The sequence below is a fragment of the Chiloscyllium plagiosum genome, chromosome 36 (assembly GCF_004010195.1).
Source record: "Chiloscyllium plagiosum isolate BGI_BamShark_2017 chromosome 36, ASM401019v2, whole genome shotgun sequence".
Lineage (NCBI taxonomy): Eukaryota > Metazoa > Chordata > Chondrichthyes > Orectolobiformes > Hemiscylliidae > Chiloscyllium > Chiloscyllium plagiosum.
In genome coordinates this window covers 27,681,022-27,701,748 of record NC_057745.1, presented here as the reverse complement: position 1 = coordinate 27,701,748, position 20,727 = coordinate 27,681,022, and the positions used below count along the sequence as shown (strand labels likewise).

Here is a 20,727-nt window from a genome sequence, read left to right as displayed (position 1 = left end):
AATTCAAGGAAATTCAGATTCTAAAGCATCTATGTAATATACTGGCAGAAAGATAATGGAAGCAGAATCAGTAGTCCTTTTTAACAGGAACTGGATGAAGCAATGGAGAGAGGAAAATTGTTGCTGGGCTGTGGCGAAAGTAGGCAAAGGCATTAAGCTGGTAGCTTCAGCTAAATGACACCTTGTACAGATGTGAAAACACATACAATAAATGTTGAGGTATTGCCTCAGTGCGTCGCAATTAAAATGATTTGAGCATAAACAATGAAACTTTCAATTTAAGCATATAATCCCTGCAATTGATCTGTGTCTGCCATAGAATTTGGAAATAGCCCCTTCAGTTGAACCAGTCCATGCTGGCCCCAATGGGCTGAGAAGTGGCAGATGGAGTTTAATTGTTGAGGTCATGTTGTGGCTGTACAGGACATTGGTTAGGTCACTGTTGGAATATTGCTTGCAATATCTGGTTGGCATGGACCGAAGGGTCTGTTTGCATGCTGTACATCTCTCTGACTCTGACTCTATAATCCCAAACTAAACTAGTCCCATCTGCCTGCTCATGGCCCATATCCCTCCAAACTTTTCCCATTCATGTACCTATCCAAATGTCTTTTAAATGATGTAACTGTTCCCACATCAGCCACTTCCTCAGCAAGTTAATTCTATGCACGAATTACCCTCTTTTAAATAATATTACCTTTTTTTTTAAAATTCTCTCTCCTCTCTCCTTACAACGTCTTTGGTATTTCAAAGTAATTCCTTGCATTTCAAACACTGCTAAATGTTATTGGTTTTGTAGTACTTGGAATGTCCTGAAGTTGTGAAAGTGTTTTCACTACATTAGTCAACCTTAAAATAAATAGGCTGCCCCAGCTGCATTTAAGGTTGATGTAATACATTAACATCTGGTGTCAACAATTGTGAACACTTCCAAAGCTCCTCCAAAAACTGTTCACCAATGGTGCTGAATACAAATGAGCTGAAATTGATATTTTAGACACATGAATGTTTCAAGGTACTTTTCAACCAGTATAACCAAAAGGAGATTGAGGTAACAGAACCTGGTCAGAGAGATTTGAGATGTTTTCAAAGTGGAGGGGCTTGGGGAGAAAAGGCAGCTGATATTGAGTGTAAATGAGACATGTACAAGTGGAGGACTTAGGAAGGGTATCAGTTAAGGAAATTATAGGCGGGGTAGATCCCAGGCCAGGTATGAATTGAGCTGCATAAACACTTGACACAAGTTTTGACGAAGATTAACAATTCAAGGGTGGGTAGTTAAAATAGTCATAATTCAGAATTTGGGTACAGATTAAGGTTTGTGGTGGAACTGATTTGGGCATGTTTTGCAGTGATATGTGGCTGAATAGGTTGCACAAGTTTTAAAACTCAGCCCGGAACACAATATGAAGACTGATATTGTTTAACCAGTGACTGCAGAAAGGGAAATGGAGTTCAGCTGATTCAGGGGCAGCCATAACAATACCTGCATTAAAAGCTGAAGATGTGCATTAGTTAGGTCATGGCTGATCTTGTGGTCTGAATTCCACTTTCCTGGTTACTACTATATCCTTTGACTCTTTCCTTAGTCAAGAGCTTGTGTGAAGGCCATGGGTAGACAAAGGCTGCTTATTTACACACCCATAATTATCTGGGTTTTTGTTAAACTTCGTAAACTTTAGATAAAGTTTGTTTTAACATGCTATCTTGGAATTAAGTTACTGGCAGCTCAGATGATGCGTTTGTATTTAAACAGTTTTATTTTAACACTACTTTGGGCAAACAGTTTCAATATGCTATAGTAAGGAAAGATGCAAGGTGCCAGTAATTGGCAGCATGTGACAGTAGCCTTAGCAAAAATGTTAATCTGAAGTTTAGTACTTTTTCTCAAGCATCCCTGGAATGAGGGATGCTGTGGTCACCTATTTGGCTTTGGTAACTTAACCAAATTGAATCATAGTACAGTCAGTTGTGCTATAAACACAGTAGTTATGTTTTCGTGTGATAGCAGCAACATTTAAACTAATGGGGCTGGAATTGCGTTATAACCAATACACGCTTTAAAACTTCATGCTTTAGAAAGTGTCCCCAATTCATCAATAGTGTTATAGAGAATTTGTGTTAATGAAATGTGCGTTATAGTAGAATGACCTGTATTTGATGATCCATTGTCACAGGGCTGACACTGATTTTAAGGAATGCACGTTGTACTCTAGAGATTTTGATTTGTGATTTTTTTAGTTTTAGTCAGGAGGGTTCTTATTCTAATATCTTCCAAACCTGAATATTGCTGATAGTAAAACCTTTTTCAGCTCATCCTTTCTAACGTTGATGTGGAGATGAAGTATTATGATTTGGGTTTGCCACATCGGGATGCCACTGATGATCAAGTTACTATTGACTCTGCACTCGCAACCCAGAAGTATCACGTTGCAGTCAAGTGTGCCACTATCACTCCTGATGAGGACAGAGTAATAGGTAAATGTTTCCTTTGTCCTCCGTTTTAAGCTGTGTTCATGTGTAAAATCAAAATCACTGCTAAGATTTATTTCAATGCTATACATCTTTATGACAAGCTAAAGGTATTGGTTTGCCTTACGTTGATAATTATAGTTCATTTTATTTCACTGCAAATGGGTTTTATAAGGACCATAATGCTGATCTTTTAACTTTATTTCTTTTTTTAAATTTATACTTCAGTTTTTGTACTTGGGTGTCTTTGTTGATGTGGTGGGATTCGTACCTCTGAAAGATCTTGGACGAGTGCAGATCTAGGTAGACTCTTCAGTTGAGGGAGTCTGCAACTATAATGGGGTTGTCTTATGAAATGGTGAGCTGCCTTCTGTACTCTTAATAAATGTAAACTCTTACAAGGCACTTTTTCAACAGGAAAGTTCTCCAATTCTTGATCAATATTTATCACTCCCTTTTCAAAACGTGCATTTCCCAATTTCTCATTGCTGTGATGTTCCAGAGTAAACAGACTGTTGTGATTCTTGAAGTTAGAATTCTGGCCTCACCAGTCTCCCTCATTGTTTAGGGTCTTTCAAGTTCATTAGCTGCTGTTTTAGTGTGTTGGTGGGTTTGTGGGCAACCATGATGCCAAGGGGTCTAAGTAGTATGGCAGTCATTTCCGAGATGTCTTTGATGTAGGAGAGAGTGGCTCAGGTTTCTGGGCGTGTTTTGTCTGCTTGTTTGGGTTTGTTGACAGACAATGAGCAAAACTAACATCATATACAAAATACCATGCAAGGACTGTAACTAACACTACATTGGACAAACAGGCAGAAAACTAGCCACCAGGATACATGAACACCAACTAGCCACAAAGAGACATGACCCTTCTCATTAGTATCCTCACATACGGATGAGAAAGGACACCACTTCGACTGGGACAACACATCCATCCTAGGACAAGTCAAACAAAGACACGCACAAGAATTCCTAGAAGCATGGCATTCCAAACGGAACTCTATCAACAAACACATCGAGTTAGACCTCCTCTACCACCCCCTGAGAAAAGGAACAGGAAGTGACTTTGCCATAGGAAATGACATCACCAAACCAAACATGTCAATAGAAAGCAGGAATTTTCAGCATTGCTTTGCATGAGGTCCACTGAAGTGATGTTACCTGGTAAGGTAATGAAACATCTGGAAATGAACATTTTCAGTTCAGCGAGCAAACCTACATCCACATCAGTAAGTGTAAGATGTTGTGTTCCAGAAGCAATTTTGTCCAACTACTGTTAAGCAAAACACTTTATTTTTGTACTCCAGTTAAAATATAGACACAATTTTTTAAAAATCTTAACTGTAACTGTCAAAATCTTAACAAAATAATCGATATATTGACTACTAATTAACTGTTTTAGTACAGATAGTTCTGCTATAATTTGGTAGTTCTGTTCTTGTGTAATCCTGTATTATAAGAAAATTGCATACTAGCAGCACAATTTAAACTAATGGGACTGGAATCGTATTATCGATAATGCTTTAAAAGTTTGCGCTACAGAAACATTGTCCCCAATTTCGCTAATGTGTTATAGCGAATTCACATTAGCAAAGCGTGCAATATAGCACAATGATCTGTATCATAATGCACAAACACACCCTTGGCGAAGGCAAATTCAGTAAAATAAGTTGTCCAATGAGCAATTCTAGCAGCAGGAAGTGAACTCTGCTTTTAGCTGAAATGGAGGAGTTTCCACATCCAGCTTCAAGACGCCATCAACTGCTATTAAAATCTAAAACTAAAAATCCTGGTTTTGTGAGAACTTGACCCCACTCATTCACTTTGGCTTTGAGCAGACTGCTTGTCACCTCTGTCTCGACCTTCCTTCATAAAGGACCAAATATACCTGTTAAAGCCATAGTTTCGTCACACCTCCCCCTTAAAATATAGGAAGATGGCCTTTAGTTTTACATTATTAGTACAGTACAATCTATTAACTCTAAGCATGCAAACATTCACTGGTTCCTGATGATGGGCTTTTGCCCGAAATGTCGATTTTCCTGCTCCTCTGATGCTGCCTGCCCTGCGGTGCTTTTCCAGCACCACTCTAATCTATTCACTGCTACGGTCTATTTCAGTCTTTGTTTTTCCCCCCGCCATCCAATACCACCACCACCCTCCATCAAACTGACAACAAATTGGCAGTTACCTTCTCTCTTCCTGCCCATGCATGATTTTCAAATTGAATGGCTGATGAAGGTTCCTGCCAAAAACAATGACTGACCTCCCCGGATGCTGCCTGATCTTCCAGCATCGCACTTTATCAACTCTGTCCAGCTTCTGCAGTCCTCACTATTGCCTAAATTGAATGGCTGCATAATAAGCTCCAATATAGTTTGGAATTTGTCAAAGCCTAATGGGTTACGATTAGTATAGACAACGGTCTCCGGCGCATTGAAATGTTGCAATGCCAGCACCAAACTCAATGTCTCCTTCTCAGTTGTGAAATATTTGATTAAATTTTGTGGAAAAATACCCAATAGATCTTGTCGTCATCTTGCAAGAATACAGGACTGACACCTATGTCACTCTCCCATAGCTATCTTGAATGGCTTGCATAACTAGGTGTGGTTAACACAGGAGTAGTGGTTTACACAGAGTTCAGGCTGTCAAATATCTTATGACATTTCTCCATCTACTGAACGTTTCTGCATTTCAAGTCAATCAGTGGAGCAACCATGTTGCTAAAATGGAGTGTAAGTTTCTAATAAAGCCACTCAATCCCATGAGTTGTAGTCCTTCCCTCTTTGATGGAATGGGAAACTCCCCAGTGACCTTTTGTTTTCACATCCTGTGGAGCCAACTGACCATGTTCGATAACATGGCCCAGAAATGTGACTTAGGCTTTTGCAAACTCTCTCTCACGTCACCAAGCCTGTCTCTTGAAGTCGATCAAACAATTTCAATAAATGCTGCAAATGTTCTTTCAATGTGTGACTGAAGATCACCAGATTTTCGATGTACGCACAATAATTCTGAAATGACTTTATTGGTTAATGTTTGAAATGTGGCTGGTGATTTTTTTTTCTTCATGCCAAATGGCGTGACTTTAAACTGGTATGGGCGAAAGTGAGTACTGCAGATGCTGGAGATTAGTGCCCAAGTTTAAAGTGGTGCTGGAAATGCACAGCAGGTCAGGCAGCATCCAAGGAGCAGGAAAATCTGTTTCGGGCAGGAGCCCTTCATCAGGAATGAGGCTGGGAGCCTCTGGTGGAGAGATAAGTGGGAGGGAGTGGGGCTAGGGAGAAGGTAGCTGGGAGTGCAGAAGGTGGATGGAGAAAGGCATATAGGTGATAGGTCCGAGAGGAGGGTTCTACGGATAGGTGGGAAGGAAGATTGACGGGTGGGACAGGTCATGAGGATGATGCTGAGCTGGAAGTTTGAAACTGGGGCAAGGTGTGGGGGGGGGGGGAGAGGGGAAATAAGGAAACTGGTGAAGTTCACGTTGATGCCCTGGCTTGGAAGGATCTGAGCTGGAAGATGAGGCGTTCTTCCTCTAGGTGTCGGTTGGTGAGGGAGTGGTGGTGGAGGCGGCCCAGTACCCGCAAGTCGTCAGCCGAGTGGGAGGAGGGTGTTGAAATGTTCGGCCTTGGGGTGGTGGGGTTGATTAGTGCGGGTGTCAGAGATGTTCCCTGAAATGTTCTGCGAGAAGGCGTCCAGCCTCCCCAATGTAAAGGAGACCGCATCGGGATCAACACATGCAATAAAGGACATTTGTGGAAGTGCAGGTGAAACATTGGATGTGGAAGGCTACTTTGGGGCTTTAGATGGAGGGGAGGTGTGGATGCAGGTTTTGCAATTCCAAAAGTGGGAGGGGAAGGTGCCAGGAGGGTGGGGGGGGGAGAGGAATTTGGAATGTGGAATAGCATTTTTCCAGGAGGTAGGGTGGGAGGTGTAATCCAGGGAGTCAGTGGGTTTGTAAAAGATGTCTGTGAGTTGGTTGTCGTTGATGGAGAGGTCTAGGAAGGGGACCTCTCTATCTTTCATTCCCTATCAAAATATCTTTTGACCATGTTCACATGACAATTTTTTCTCTGGCGTTTGCCTCAAATAATGCCCCTCACTCAATTTCCTTTTGAGGCTCCCTAAACCTTGTCTTTAAATGTTCAATGACCATGGGGAATAACACTAACACGATCTCCTTTAGCAAAAGTACAAATCTTGATCACTTGTCTGCTTCCTGTTTCATAACATGCTGTGCTACTTTCAAATGCTGTCCACCAATTCACCTGCTGTATTTAATCTTTCCCTAAAATTTGGCATCGGACAAATATGTGCTCTCTGAATTCTGTCTCACCAATTTATCTGAAATTAATTTATGGCTTTCACTTCATGCCCAAAAACTATTCGAGTGAGTTGAATTTCGTTGATTTGTCAGGTGCATTTCTAACTGCAAAAATTAGCTTGGCATTCCTTTTATCCCAATCCTCTCTATAGTCTGGACTATAAGCCCTCTGTGGTCTTTTAAAGTTTGATGTCATTTTAATGCTTTGTGATTCTGGATGGTATGGAGTGAATTTGAATTACAGTACCTTATTCCTAAGCTTTCATAACTTTCATGAATAACGTTGTAAAATTTGACATTGATCCAATATGTAGCTTTTATTTTTAAAAAAACTGAGTAATTTCTCTACAAGCCTTTTTAGCTGTGACAGAATGACCTCTGAAAATTTAGTAGACATGCCGATTGTGGTGAAAAATACTGATTCCCACTTTTTGGTTTAGGTAGGGGTCCTACACAATTTTGACCCTTAAGATTCCTCAAATGTGGGAATGGGTATTAAGTGTGCTGGTTTTATCACTGCCTAAGTTTTTCCAATTACTTGACGCAAATGATATTTAGCAAAATTCAGCCACATTTGTATGCAGTCCAATCAACTGAAAATGTTTTTATATTTTGATTTGAATTTTTCTTACTCCCAAATGACCCCCATCTATTAGTAATTCATGTGCTACCCGCAACATCACCTTTCTATTACCCACTGGTAATGCAACTTGTTGAACATCTGTTCCTTTCTCATCTGCTTGAATGTGATGGTCTCCATTTCTCATCAAGGCTTCATTTTTTAAGATGATATTCTGGGATATACTCAGATTCTTCTGTACATATTTTTTGATAACCTTTTTCATCTTTTCATTGTAATTCAGCTAATTTCTCAACAAAAATATCAACTTTGTCCTCCCACCTGTTGGTTTTTCTCAACAGTTTGAGTAAATGTAGTTTCTGGTCATTGAAGTTGTTTCCTTATCTGTATTTTTTGATTTCTCCTAGTTTCAACTGTGGCTTTGATGTTACCACACAGAGGAAAAATCACAGGATATACCCGCTGTAAATACCTCAGTTGCCTGATTCTTTTTTCTCTCTCTACAGGCTTTTCAACCACAGTGTGCATCACTCCCACCTGTGATCCAGCTACATCATTCCCAAGGATAAACTGTATTCCTGCAACTGAATTTCTGTATTAATCCAGCCACAGCTTCACTTTTCACAGGACACTCCAACCTCATTTTATTATAATGCAACATTCTTCTTATGAATTCCAAATATTACCACTTTATTCTGCAATACTCCTTCTGAATTACATATATCTCAGCATCAAAGATTAACTTGCTCCTGTATCTGTTAAAAGCATAATTTCTTTACTCACTACTCCATACATGAGTAAGCTTTACCCATGCAAGGTCTAGCACTTTCTTCTCAACCAATCCCTGGCCAAGTTGCACTTTGTGCAGCTTTTTAGTTTCCACTGGGCTTTCCTTTTACCGCTTCATCAAAACTCATTGGCTTCTCCAGTTTCCCTACATCTGTCTTCCCAGTGCCTTTTGTAAACCCCAAATGATTTCGTGTCACCTACTTTACAACAGCAAAAATATCTGAATTATTTTTAACTTCTTTTCCCCCTCGTGAATTTCCAGTTTACCAGGGCACATCACTTGGAATTGTGGAATAATATCAGTGTGTTCTGCTATGAAGACTGCAAAGTGTTTTCAAAAAGCTCTTACTGAATTTTGTTTTATGTTATTTGTTATCTTTTGGTTATTTTTTTGATTAAAATCTTTGTTTCCTTTTTGTTTAGTACTAATATTTCAGTTTGTTTTTTCCTTCAATTTTGATGGTCTCCTTAACTTCCTTTCCTTATAGTTTATCCCCTTCCTAGAATCTATCTTCCTTCTTCAGTAAGAGATGTCTGTGTTCAGTGAACTTGTTTTTAATGTATATATTGAAACATTTTCACTTTTTTCCATTGGCGCAAACCAAAAAAACGTTCTGTACAAAAGTACAGAAGAATAGAAAAATATTGTACTGTTAAGTTACATTAACATGAATAATAGGCAGTTTATTCTTATAAGTTAACTCATTTACTTAAACCAAATTAGCACAAACTCAAAATAAATAAAACAACATTAAATTAAATCTCATCTAGTAAACTTAAATTACATTACATTGTACTATAGTGCATTGCTCCATTTGCCATACCTCCATCAAGGCTCCCATCCACAGATGACCTTGTAGAGGTCTACAAAATCATGAGGGGCTTGGATAGGATAAATAGACAGTCTCTTCCCTGGGGTGGGGAGTCCAGAACTAGAGGGCATAGGTTTAGGGTGAGAGGGGAAAGATATAAAAGAGACCTAAGGGGCAACATTTTCACGCAGAGGGTGGTATGTGTATGGCATGAGCTGCCAGAGGAAGTGGTGGAGGCTTATATGATTACAACATTTAAAAGGCATCTGGATGGGTATATGAATAGGAGGGGTTTGGTGGGTATGGGCTGAGTGCTGGCAGGTGGGACTAGATTGAGTTGGGATATCTGGTTGGCATGGACGAGTTGGACCGAAGGGTCTGTTTCCTTGCTGTACATGTCTATGACTCTGATTATACCGTATTTACCAGGCCTCTGGTATTTGGAAAAGTCCGCCACGTCTTATACTCTGTTCTGTCATGCACCATACTTGTCAGGTTGTCCTGAGGGTTGTGCTCCATCACAAGTGTGTTCTGTCACAAGTCTGCGCCAATCTGGAGCCATTTCTGATATCCAATTCATTAGGGTGTTTTTCCTTGCACAGTGCGTAACAATATTGAATAACCTCTTCCCATGCTCACCCAAAGAGGGAAGATTCGGTAGCCTCAAAAGGAGGGACACCGGATCTTCCCTAACTTCCACTCCCAGGATCCTCTCCAGCTCATTCACTATGCCCCCCCCCCCAGTATCCGTGGATCGTGTAAAAGGACCAGAAGCAACGTGTAAGGGTGCCAGTACTGTTTTTTTACTTTTGGGACATCTGGGAAATCCTTTCTTAAACTTTTGCTCACCTCTCTAGTGCCATATGGGCCCTGTAGAGGATCTTCAATTGCATAGTTTGTGCCTTATTGCATATTGAAATCTACTTTACATTCCCCCATATATTCTCCCACATTTCTGATGAGATTTCTTCCCCTAACTCCTGATTCCAAATCTCATGGAATCTCTCCATACCCCCCAAGGCATTCCCCCTCTGCAGATGATATAGGGTACTAACTGAGAGAACACCCCCACACCGGAGCACCTTATGTTCTGTATCCGACTTGTTGGGCTGGGCCAAGAGCATGGTCGTCTTCTGTCGGTAATCCCTAACCTGGAAATATTGGAAAAGGTCCCTATTAGGGATTCCATATTTCTGACCTAATTGGCTAAAAGGCATCATGACCTCTCCCTCATATATCTCACAGACAGGGGATTCCCTTCTTCTGTCATACTGTAAAGCTGGCATCCATTGACCCTAGTCTAAATCCTGGGACTCCCACTGAGGCAAAGTTTTAAGCCCACCTTGCCTGGGGTATGGCACAGAGCCCAACACAGCAGACTGTTAAGACTGCAGCCATCTTGAATCTCTCACAGTGAACTTGTCTAAGCATCTACCGTTGTTCATGAAATGTCTTTGCTGCTAATCTCCTTTTCCTGACCACTCCGGCCAAATAAACTTTCATTCCTATTAATTAACAATATTTAAGCTCAGCCCAGTTATTTCCAACTCCAGTTTCCACTCTCACTGGATGCTAAATTCTATTGTGTTATGGTCATTGTTCCCTAGGGTCTTTTACTCTGACCACTTTTATTAAACCTACCTCATTACATGCTCTTTGATTCCTGTTCTAAGGCAATGTCCTGAATACATTTTGAATTATTCCTTGTGGCTTGCCAATCTACGCATCTTTAAAACTTTAGTGATTAAAGCAGTGCCTTTTTTTACAGATCCTCATTAACTCATGATGTTATCTTCTGTCCTGTGAAACAGCTTCTGATAGAAGTAAACAACAAGACCCCTATCTGTGTCTTCCCCTTGTCCCTTAGTATCGCCCATATGAATTCTCTGTCGTCTGATCCAAGATCACTTACTATCTTTATTCCATCTCATGCCAACACAATTTCTTCCTTTCCTAATCAAAGTCACAAATCTCCTGGATGTTCAGCTCCCAAGTTTGATCTGTTTGTAAGCACATCTGTTATGGCTATAAAATTGCACTGGTTTGTCATTTAATTCACTTATTCTGAATTTAGGTGCATTTAAGTCCCTGCACTGGCTCCGCTGAGAAGAGCAAGGGAAGCAAATGCATCGGGCCACCACGTACAAGTTCCCCTCAAAGACCACCCATCCTGACTTGGAACTACTGTATTGATCATTCAACACTGGGTCAAAATGCTGGAGTCTTTCTTTACAGCACTTAGTTTAGGAAAGTAGCATTACCATCTTTGCCAGGGCAATTAAAGATGAACAATAAACACTGGCCTTTCGAACGTTACATGAACAAAAACCTGGATGATTTTAACTTTTAAATTTAGTCTGCTTCATACTCCCAAGTTTGACATCATTGTATGGTTTTGCTAAGTTTAAAATGTTATTGTAAATGGATTGCAACTCTTTCAGTATTTCCTGTTTTGTAAAACTTATTGAAAATCTGGCTTTCGCAGAATTTAAACTGAAGAAAATGTGGAAGAGTCCGAATGGTACAATCAGAAACATTTTGGGTGGTACTGTCTTCCGTGAGCCTATTATCTGCAACAACATCCCTCGACTTGTTCCTGGTTGGTCTAAACCCATCACCATTGGCAGACATGCACATGGTGACCAGGTGTGTTATCTTTATTTCTTGGTTAAGAATTAGGTTTAGTTAGGGTACACTTTTAAATGCTGTTCAAGGAGGGTTTGTGCTGCAGTGGTGGTATTCCTAACTCTTATACGATTTGAATCCAGAGCTGTCTATCTTTGAGACATCAACATGTCCAAACAGGTTGGTTTTTATTTAAGTATGTTTTGAGCCCATTCGTGTAAATGAGACTAATTTATTGATAACTATTCAGTTTTTATGGGGCAGGATTTGATTGCAAGTGCCCTATTTCATGATACTGAGAACTGATACTGGGGGTGAGTCACCCTTTCACAGGAAAAGCTGCTTATGCTCTTTCCCTATTGACGTGCTTGCTTTACCTGATGCATTAAAATGAAATGCTCTCCATTGTTTATCAGTTATTATTTTAGTGGCCAGAGTGCAAAAGCTTTTGTGAATTCTGAGCTTGTTTGCTGTCAAATGACAGGTTAATCATCTCTTCGTGGTCAATACCTACATTTTGTAGTTTTCACTCATTTTGAGGGGATTTGGTGGGTTTCTTGAAGGGAACAGATGTATCAACGCTACCTCAATTGTCGAGTAATGAAGAGAATGAACAAGTGATACTAGCCCCAAAAACATCCATAAACCGTATAGCGGTCGATGCTGCAATAAGTTAGAATTCACATGAAGCGGCTGGGTTTTGCCAAGGACCATTCATGGCTTGATACTCTTGGCAGTCAGAGTTCATTGAATGCTACCTACCCGAAGTAGTAATCATTTAGTGCTGCTACCAGTGGATATTGGTAGTGTGATCATTCATCGTGGCTGATTATACCTGCCTGATGTTTAAAAGGGTGTGATATGCCAAGAAATGTTGTTTCTAACAGATAGCAACATAAATGCAGCATTTTAACCTGACTTCCCTGGGTGTATGGCATTTTGACTGTATCCATAGAGTAGTGCATGGTACCTTTCCAAATTCAAATGGCTTCATTAGAACAGTGAGGAAGCCATTCTGTAACCACTGACTTAAAGACTGAGCTAATACAGAATGCTGCCTTAGTATTAGTAGAATTAGTCAAACTTTTTCGGAAGAAAGAAATTAATTGTGATCCATGAAATAATCAAATCTTGTGATTTATGAAGTGTTTATCTGTTTCCCCTGCAGCTCAAAGGGAGTGGGAAACTGCTTTATCTAAGTGATGACGGGAGTGTAGGCTAAAATGTGCGTGTTTCGTTTAATCTAATCTGCTTTGATTACACCAGTTTATCAATACCTCTTTGACCACTTGAGATTTTCCATTTTGATAATGTAGCATGGCTATCCTTGCCTTTTTAATGTATGTTTGCACTTGTAAATATTATGTCTTTGAAATGAGAAATTACTGTGCTCTATTATTAATATTTGGGCTTGGTATCTTAAGGTGTTACTCCTTTTTAATATAGTCCCTCTGAATGTATTTCTTGAGTATTCTCTGCTTTCCATCTGAGCAGAGGGAAACATTCCATTAATGTTGAGGTGTTACTGCCACCTTCAGTTACACTATTCAAGAATGTGTACTCCTGTAACTACCATTACCTTTATTTTTCTTCTTATAGTATAAAGCTACAGATTTTGTGGTGGACAAGCCTGGTCAATTCAAGTTGGTCTTCACTCCAAAGGATGCCAGTGCTGCCAAAGAGTGGGAGGTGTATAACTTTCCTGGAGGTGGTGTTGGAATGGGCATGTACAACACTGATGAGGTAAGTGATTCCTGTGTATAGTTACAATTATTGGAAGTTCTTTTGTTTTTTTCACTCACTTTGGAGTAAGGGTGGGAGTTTCCACCTTTTTGCTTTTTAATTGCTGTGTCCCTCAGTAGATGGGGCCATTGCCTTTTCCTAAAACCCCCAATTCTCAAATTTGCTGTTCTTTGATATTGTGCACCTCTTAATATCATGAAAGTTTGGCTTTCAAGTGAATATGTCTTTTGCTCTTGTTGGAACAGTTTTATACACTTTACAGACTTTCCACATTTGATCTTTTTAAGAGCCCATACCAATGTAATTGGCTTTGTTTAATGTTTATGGTCGCAGATATACGTTTTTGGAGTTGTGATTTTTATATACTGTATGAAACATAAAGGGATTTTATGTCATCTACCTGTTATCTGGCCTGGTTTGTAAGTTGCTCACCCTTGAAGACTATAGTAACAGCATTTAATTCTCAGTATCCTGGGAAGGGGTCAAGAAGATTGGGGTTATAAGTGATTTAAATTTTAAATTGTCTATCTTTTGAGCATTGATGCCTAATAGCCGGTCACAAATTTCTTCCTGGTTAGAAGTCCCATGTGATTCATTAAGTGACTTTTAAAATATCAGTCCCCCAAACATGTTCACTCAAGTGTGATATATCTGGAGACCAAAGGCATCTATGGTTTGTCAAGTGGGAAAGTAGATGGGAGCTTATCTTGAGATTAAGAAACAAAGTTTGATTGAAACCAGGCTAGATAATTTACCGTATTGTGCTAGACCAGGAATGTCTAGGAAAGGCTTTACTGAAAAAGCTCAGAATTCTGTTATCGGGCTGGGAAAATGAATTAGGTCCTCTTACCAAGAATCCCTTAAAACATTGAATCACAAAAGGGAGAATGGATAGTTTTTGTAAAATAGTGTGATTTGTAGGCAACATTTTTTTAATTGCATAGTGTTTAGTTAATGGTGCCGTAGCCTCTTTTGTTACAGTAAAGCTTAAAGTAGAATCTTGCTGTTATCCTTTTACCAATAACAAAATTTGAATGATTTTAGTTATTGGGGTCAACAAGATTCTTATGGCCCCTAATTTTGAATCTCCCACAGATGGAACATCTCTGCACCTGATGTTGAATGACTTGAAATTGTGTAGTTGGAAATTTTTGATCAGTGCCTCATTGAAGGAAGGTATTAAAGGAACACCAAATTTCTGCATGAAAGTTTGTAGAACCTTATCTGAGTGAAGATGAGAAATTTCTGGGTGAGTCTGCAAGTTTAGCAGCTGTGAACTGGAAACAGTATAGAGGCAGACAATCTCTCTCCACCAGCTGTGCCCTAACAAAGGGTGGGTAATGACCTTAAATGTGATTCCAAATTGAGTGGCTCTGAAACGTTTCAACTAAACATTTCTCTGGCTGTTTTTTCAGTCCATCAATGGTTTTGCACACAGCTGCTTTCAGTATGCCTTGCAGAAGAAGTGGCCACTCTATATGAGCACCAAGAATACTATTCTAAAGGCCTATGATGGACGCTTCAAAGACATTTTTGAGGAGGTTTTTCAGCAGTAAGTAATTGCCTGTTTTTTTTTTCTTTTATCAGTCAAGAATTTAAGACACCGAATCAGAATTTTAATTTAATTTTTGCATGTGTTGGAGGTGTAGCATTGGGTACTTTTTTGAAGGTTTTAACTGTAATCTTGACTGTTCTAGTGCCATTCTCTCTAAAGGCAGCCAATGCGAAATAGTGGAAGCATCTCCATGTTTAAATAGGTAACGTTGTCACTAATTCCACAGAGGTGGATGACATATGGATTGTGTGGTCTGTAGGAAAAATGGAAGCAAAGAACCAACTGTTATCACCTGCAATTATTACCACAGTACTGGTTACACTGATCTACCATTTATACCCTCTTTGCAGGAAGTACAAAGGAGACTTTGAGAAGGCTGGTATATGGTATGAGCATCGTCTTATTGATGACATGGTTGCTCAAGTGCTGAAGTCCTCTGGTGGTTTTGTTTGGGCCTGCAAGAACTATGATGGTGATGTACAGTCTGATATTCTGGCTCAAGGTGATTGTTTTTTGTCTTCCATTTAAGAGAAAGCTATCTGCAGACATTAATAAAAATTAATAGATATCTTATTTAGGCCCTTGTTACTGGAGTCCCCTCAGCCCTGACCATACTAGCTGGACTATACCACCTTACTTCAGTTGAAGTAAGATAGCATTTGGGAATTTTTTGGCAAGGTTTTCTAACATCTGCTATTGCCAAATGAGAAAACAGTGTTGACTCATCAGATTGTATTATCTACCCCAAATTTAACCAATAGCTATGTTCAAGGTTAACAAGTTTTTGGCCACTCAGAATTGGAGGATGTGGGCTTAAAAAAAGCACAACCGGATGCTGAAGATCTGAAATAAAAAGGTTGTTGGAGAAACTCAGCCGGTCTGGCAGTATCCCTAGAGAGAAAGCAGAGTCAGCGTTCATCTTCGCTCTTCGGAAGCCTTTTGAAGAGTCATCTTCACTGGACTCAATATTGACTTTGCTTTCTCTCCATTGATACTGCCAGACTTGCTGAGTTTTTCCAATTATTTGTTTTCTGGGATATGGGCAAGAAAATGAGACAGAAGATCCTCCGTGATAATATTGAATGATGAAGCAGGCCTTGATCATATCTTGAAGCATTCAGATGGGAATCTTCAAACTGAATTCTGAACACTGTATGCCCATCCCTTCATATACGTTTCCTTTTCCTTTAGGATTTGGCTCTCTTGGCTTAATGACCTCTGTTTTGGTTTGCCCTGATGGAAAGACGATTGAAGCAGAGGCAGCTCATGGCACAGTCACACGCCACTACAGAGAACACCAGAAGGCAAGATTGAGACTCATAACAAAGTTATGCTGGATTTAGTCTTTTGACTATTGCAGACAGTGTTTCAGGTGGCACCAAATCTCAATGCTTACAAGAGAAATTATGGATTAATCCCAATTTTGTAATTGGGAGCCTGCTATCCCAAGTATTAGCAATTGTTTATAGGAGATGGGCAGCAAGATGCTTTCATTTTCCTCCCACTTTGTCTGCAATAGTCTGTTTATTTAGTCTTGAAACATTTCCTCCCCAGAATTCCTCTCAGTCATGAATGATTCAGAGTTGATACTTCATCACACTGCGACTGTGAGGTGGAGAGATCTGACTCTAGTCAGTGTTCATTCTTAGTTACCCTTTGAGAGCTAAAGTAAACACTTCTCTGAAACCACCTATTAAGGCTCTCCACAATAGAATTCATTTTCATTTAAAATTTATCCCAAAAAATTAAAGAAATGAACAATAAAGATCTGAGTTGAATCCTTCTCATTAGAGGAAGTATTAATATAGACTTTGGCTTTTAGTGGCCTGTTTTGGTGCTGTAATTAATTAATACAGCAGCAAATTTCATTTTCCAGCCTTTTGCAATGCTCTGCTCACCTGGTGAGTGTGCAACTCTATTGGGCCACCACAGAATCAAGGTCTTGAAGGAGCAAAATACATTCTAACTAGTTCTGCACAATCCTTCTGTTGTCATGGCTATTCTCTGCTACTTGTGAATAGATTATACAGATTTAAAAGTACTTTCTCTGAATCACTTAGGTCAATTTGTTTTGAGTTCATCTCAACTTTTGGAACAATATAACTGTGCTTATAGATTTTGCTTAATTTTAATTGTAGAATGGATTAATTAGTTTTGTTCAATTAAATATACTACCTTCAGACTAATTGGATCCAATTTAAAATGGGCTTTATATCCGGAATCCTTCATCTCGACTTAATATATTCCTTTAATAAAATTGTTAATGTGGATATTTTTAACAGATCTTCACAGCACATTAGACGGTTTGAGCCTGTGCTGGTTCTGGAACTATCTGGGTTAGACTTCTATTTTTTTCCTACTGATTTTCCCCAGCACACACCTATTTATATCCAATTCCCTTTTTGAAAGTTGACTATTGAACCTATTTTGTCATAATGTCCTAGACCTTAATTCAAGGCCTTCTAGTTCTTTTGTCATTGACCACAAATCCTTCTGGTTACTGAAACACTAACCATTTTGCTCATTTCCCATTTCCAAATGTTCTGTAGTTGTATTTAGATGGTAAACTGTCCTGCAAGATCTTAGTGGTTAGTTGTATCTGATTTCATCTCTCCTGAAATTGTGAAGTCTTAAACTCTGCCGCTTCAGTGAAGGGGTGCTGTACTAATCACTTGGTAGGAGTTGGCTAGTCTTACCATTTCCAATGTTGCAGGGCAATCCTACCAGTACAAACCCCATTGCGAGCATTTTTGCTTGGACTCGAGGCCTCGAACACCGTGGAAAGCTGGATGGCAATCAAGAACTCATCAGGTAAGGCAGGGTCATGGGTTGGTATTTCATGATGCAGACCAAGGGCATTCTCTTCAATGTTAGCTCATAAATTTACATATTACGTGCAGTTCTGATTAGTTGAAAAACTTGAGCCACACTGACAGGCTTATCCTGCACCTCTCCTGGTTACATTTGTGCTGGACTTTGATGAATCAGTTTAATTTCTGTTTCCAAGGCTTTGTATAAAAGTATTGACTTAACGCTTGTTCTCTTTTTGGTGTTGTCTCATTACTGAACAGAGGAGATCAAGCTCACTGTATAATGATTTGAGGTTGTGAATATTGTAATCATTAACAGTTAGCCAGGAGGAATACTGAACCTAAGATGGTTAACTTTGAGTATAGACTACTGAGGATATTAATACTGTGATTCATCTTTTTTGTGTCCCGGCACGGTAATTTTGTTTAATATTAATTCAAATGTACTATAACCTTGATTTTATTTTCAAGGTTTTCCCAGACATTGGAACAGGTGTGTGTTGAAACGGTTGAGAGTGGCATCATGACTAAAGATCTGGCTGGTTGTATCCATGGTCTCAGTCAGTAAGTTGTACTTTGTTTAAAATTGACATATTCTTCATGTGCTGAACTTAAAAGAAATCTAATGCCTAGTTTAGTGATCCAGAGTTATAGTTTAGAATGAATTCATCTGCACTGGTCACAAGCCAAAAAGAGCTGTCTACCCATCTCCACCTCCTAACAATGCCTCAAATCAGTCAGTTCCTGTTGGCAGTTCAGCATTTCTGGGTACAAATCCCTATTATAAAAAAGACAAGGAGCTAGGTTAGAATAATTCTTAATCAACCTGTTTGGACATGCTATTCACCCTGTCTATACCTCATGATTTTGTAGGCATCAATCAGGTCCCCCCTCAACCACCACCTTTCTAATGAAAATAATCCTAATCTACTTAACCTCTCTTCATATCTAGTGCCTTCCATACCAGGCAACATCCTGGTGAACCTCCTCTGCACCCCCTCCAAAGCATCCACATCCTTTTGGTAATGTGGTGACCAGAACTGTATGTAGTATTCCAAATGTGGCTGATCAGAAGTCTCATACATCTGTACCATGGTCTGCCAACTCTTGTAAACAGTACCCTGTCTGATGAAGGAAAGCATGCAGTATGCCTCCTTGACCACTTGTGTTCAGATTTAGTGGTGCTGGAAAAGCACAGTAGGTCAGGCAGCATTTGAGGAGCAGGAAATTGACGTTTCAGGCAAAGGCCCTTCTTGCCACCTTCAAGAAACAATAGACCTGAACACCCAGATCTCTGTACATCAATATTCCCAGAACTTTTCATTTACTGTATAGTTTACTTTTGAATTAGATCTTCCAAAATGCATCACCTCTCATTTGCCTTAATTGAACTCAATCTGCCAAGTTTCTGCCCACCTCTGCAATCTATATCTATATTCTGCTGTATACTCTGACAATCCCCTTCACTATCTGCTACTCTACCAATTTTAGTGTCGTCTGTAAACTTGCTAATCAAACCACCTATACCTTGCCGCAAATCATTTATGTATAACGCAAACAACAGTGGTCCCAGCAGTAATCCCTGTGGAACACCACTGGTCACAGGTCTCCATTTTGAGAAACTCCCTTCCACTGCTACTGTTACCTATTGCCCAGCCAGTTCTGTATCCATCTCGTTAGTACACCCTGGACCCCATGCAACTTCACATTCTCCATCAGCCTGCCATGGGGAATCTTAAGGCAACTGGGCAAGAGCTGGTAACAAACATGCATTGAGGTTGGATTGAAAGTGGTTATGAGTTACGGGAGCTCCTTGTCTCTCTGATTTGGAAATACGTTTAAGATTACATGTGGAAGAGGGAGAGCCATGTAAGCAGGAGACCAGATAACTGATATTATCGATTTAAGCCTGCTTTTTGCATTGACTAAGTGGGATCACGTATCTGCTTTATACCAGTCCTATCTTTGTTTTTTTTAAAACTTGTATGATGCAAAGTTTTGCTTCATTCCTGTCTCTCCCTAAGTTTAGATGTGTTCTGTTTTTCCCTTCAGTGTACGATTGAATGAGCATTATGTCAACACTACTGACTTCCTGGATGCCATAAAGAACAATTTGGATAAAGCTTTGGGCAAGAAATAGATGGTGTAAAAATTTATTTTACCTCATTTTTAACTTAAGACGAAGGTCACATCAGAAGAAGGAAGAAGCCAGTCAGTTTACTTATTTTTTTAAGTTTAAATTTATTAAGGCTAAGATTACCCAGCATGTACTGGGAGGACATTGTACAGAGAGTTTGGACTGATGTGGATTTTGTATTGTGAAACATTTCATTGAAATCTGTAATATATTTGTCACTAGGAATGAAGTTGGCATTAACAAGCAATAAAAAAAATCCTTCAATGTGTATTTTCCTGTGTACTACTTTCAATTCTCAGTAATCCCAAAATTAAAAAGCCCCAGGAATGGATTAATCTTTAAGGTAAACCAGCATTAACATTGAGCATTTGTAAGCTGGTTACATGTGCACCATTGCTGTCCATAAAGTGCCTGAAACCTTTCCAGTTCCAAAGCTAAACGTTAAAGTTTGTGTGGCTATATGTGTACTTAAGGGCAGTGACAAGTAATGTGGTCACCCTCTTCAAACCCGAATGAAAGCTGCCAGGAGGAGTGAACAGCTGGATTAATGAACAAATGGAATGGATAGGGATATAAAGAATCACAGTAAAGTACAGAAAATCATAATGAAGCATAAACAGATTGAATGACTTGTTCATATGCTGTGAACTCTCATCAAAACTAAAGACTTGTAAAACTAATCTCTGCTGCTATACCAAATTATAACTTTAGTTTTATATCATTGTGTACCTAATTGTTTTTCAATTAAGCTGCAGTGAATCAAAAGGCAGATACAAACAATAAGCATTTAAATTTGAAAAGAATATACATTTTCTTTCAGGTGGCTGACAACGATTTTAGAAATCCTACCTGAACTCTTGAGATGCTTGCATTGATT

The 20,727-nt window shown here is 39.4% G+C and overlaps 1 protein-coding gene across 1 annotated transcript in view; it reads left to right on the top strand.

Moving 5' to 3' along the window:
* Nucleotides 1-20,118, top strand: part of idh2 (isocitrate dehydrogenase (NADP(+)) 2) — a 28,049-nt gene extending 7,931 nt beyond the window's left edge. Inside the window, exons 3-11 of the mRNA XM_043677578.1 lie at nucleotides 2,313-2,478; nucleotides 11,466-11,626; nucleotides 13,205-13,348; nucleotides 14,764-14,900; nucleotides 15,254-15,405; nucleotides 16,095-16,207; nucleotides 17,617-17,714; nucleotides 18,185-18,277; nucleotides 19,766-20,118. Coding sequence (XP_043533513.1) covers nucleotides 2,313-2,478; nucleotides 11,466-11,626; nucleotides 13,205-13,348; nucleotides 14,764-14,900; nucleotides 15,254-15,405; nucleotides 16,095-16,207; nucleotides 17,617-17,714; nucleotides 18,185-18,277; nucleotides 19,766-19,853 — 1,152 coding nt within the window. The 3' untranslated portion in view covers nucleotides 19,854-20,118. The remainder of the gene's footprint in view (nucleotides 1-2,312; nucleotides 2,479-11,465; nucleotides 11,627-13,204; nucleotides 13,349-14,763; nucleotides 14,901-15,253; nucleotides 15,406-16,094; nucleotides 16,208-17,616; nucleotides 17,715-18,184; nucleotides 18,278-19,765) is intronic.
* Nucleotides 20,119-20,727: the final 609 nt, after the last annotated feature.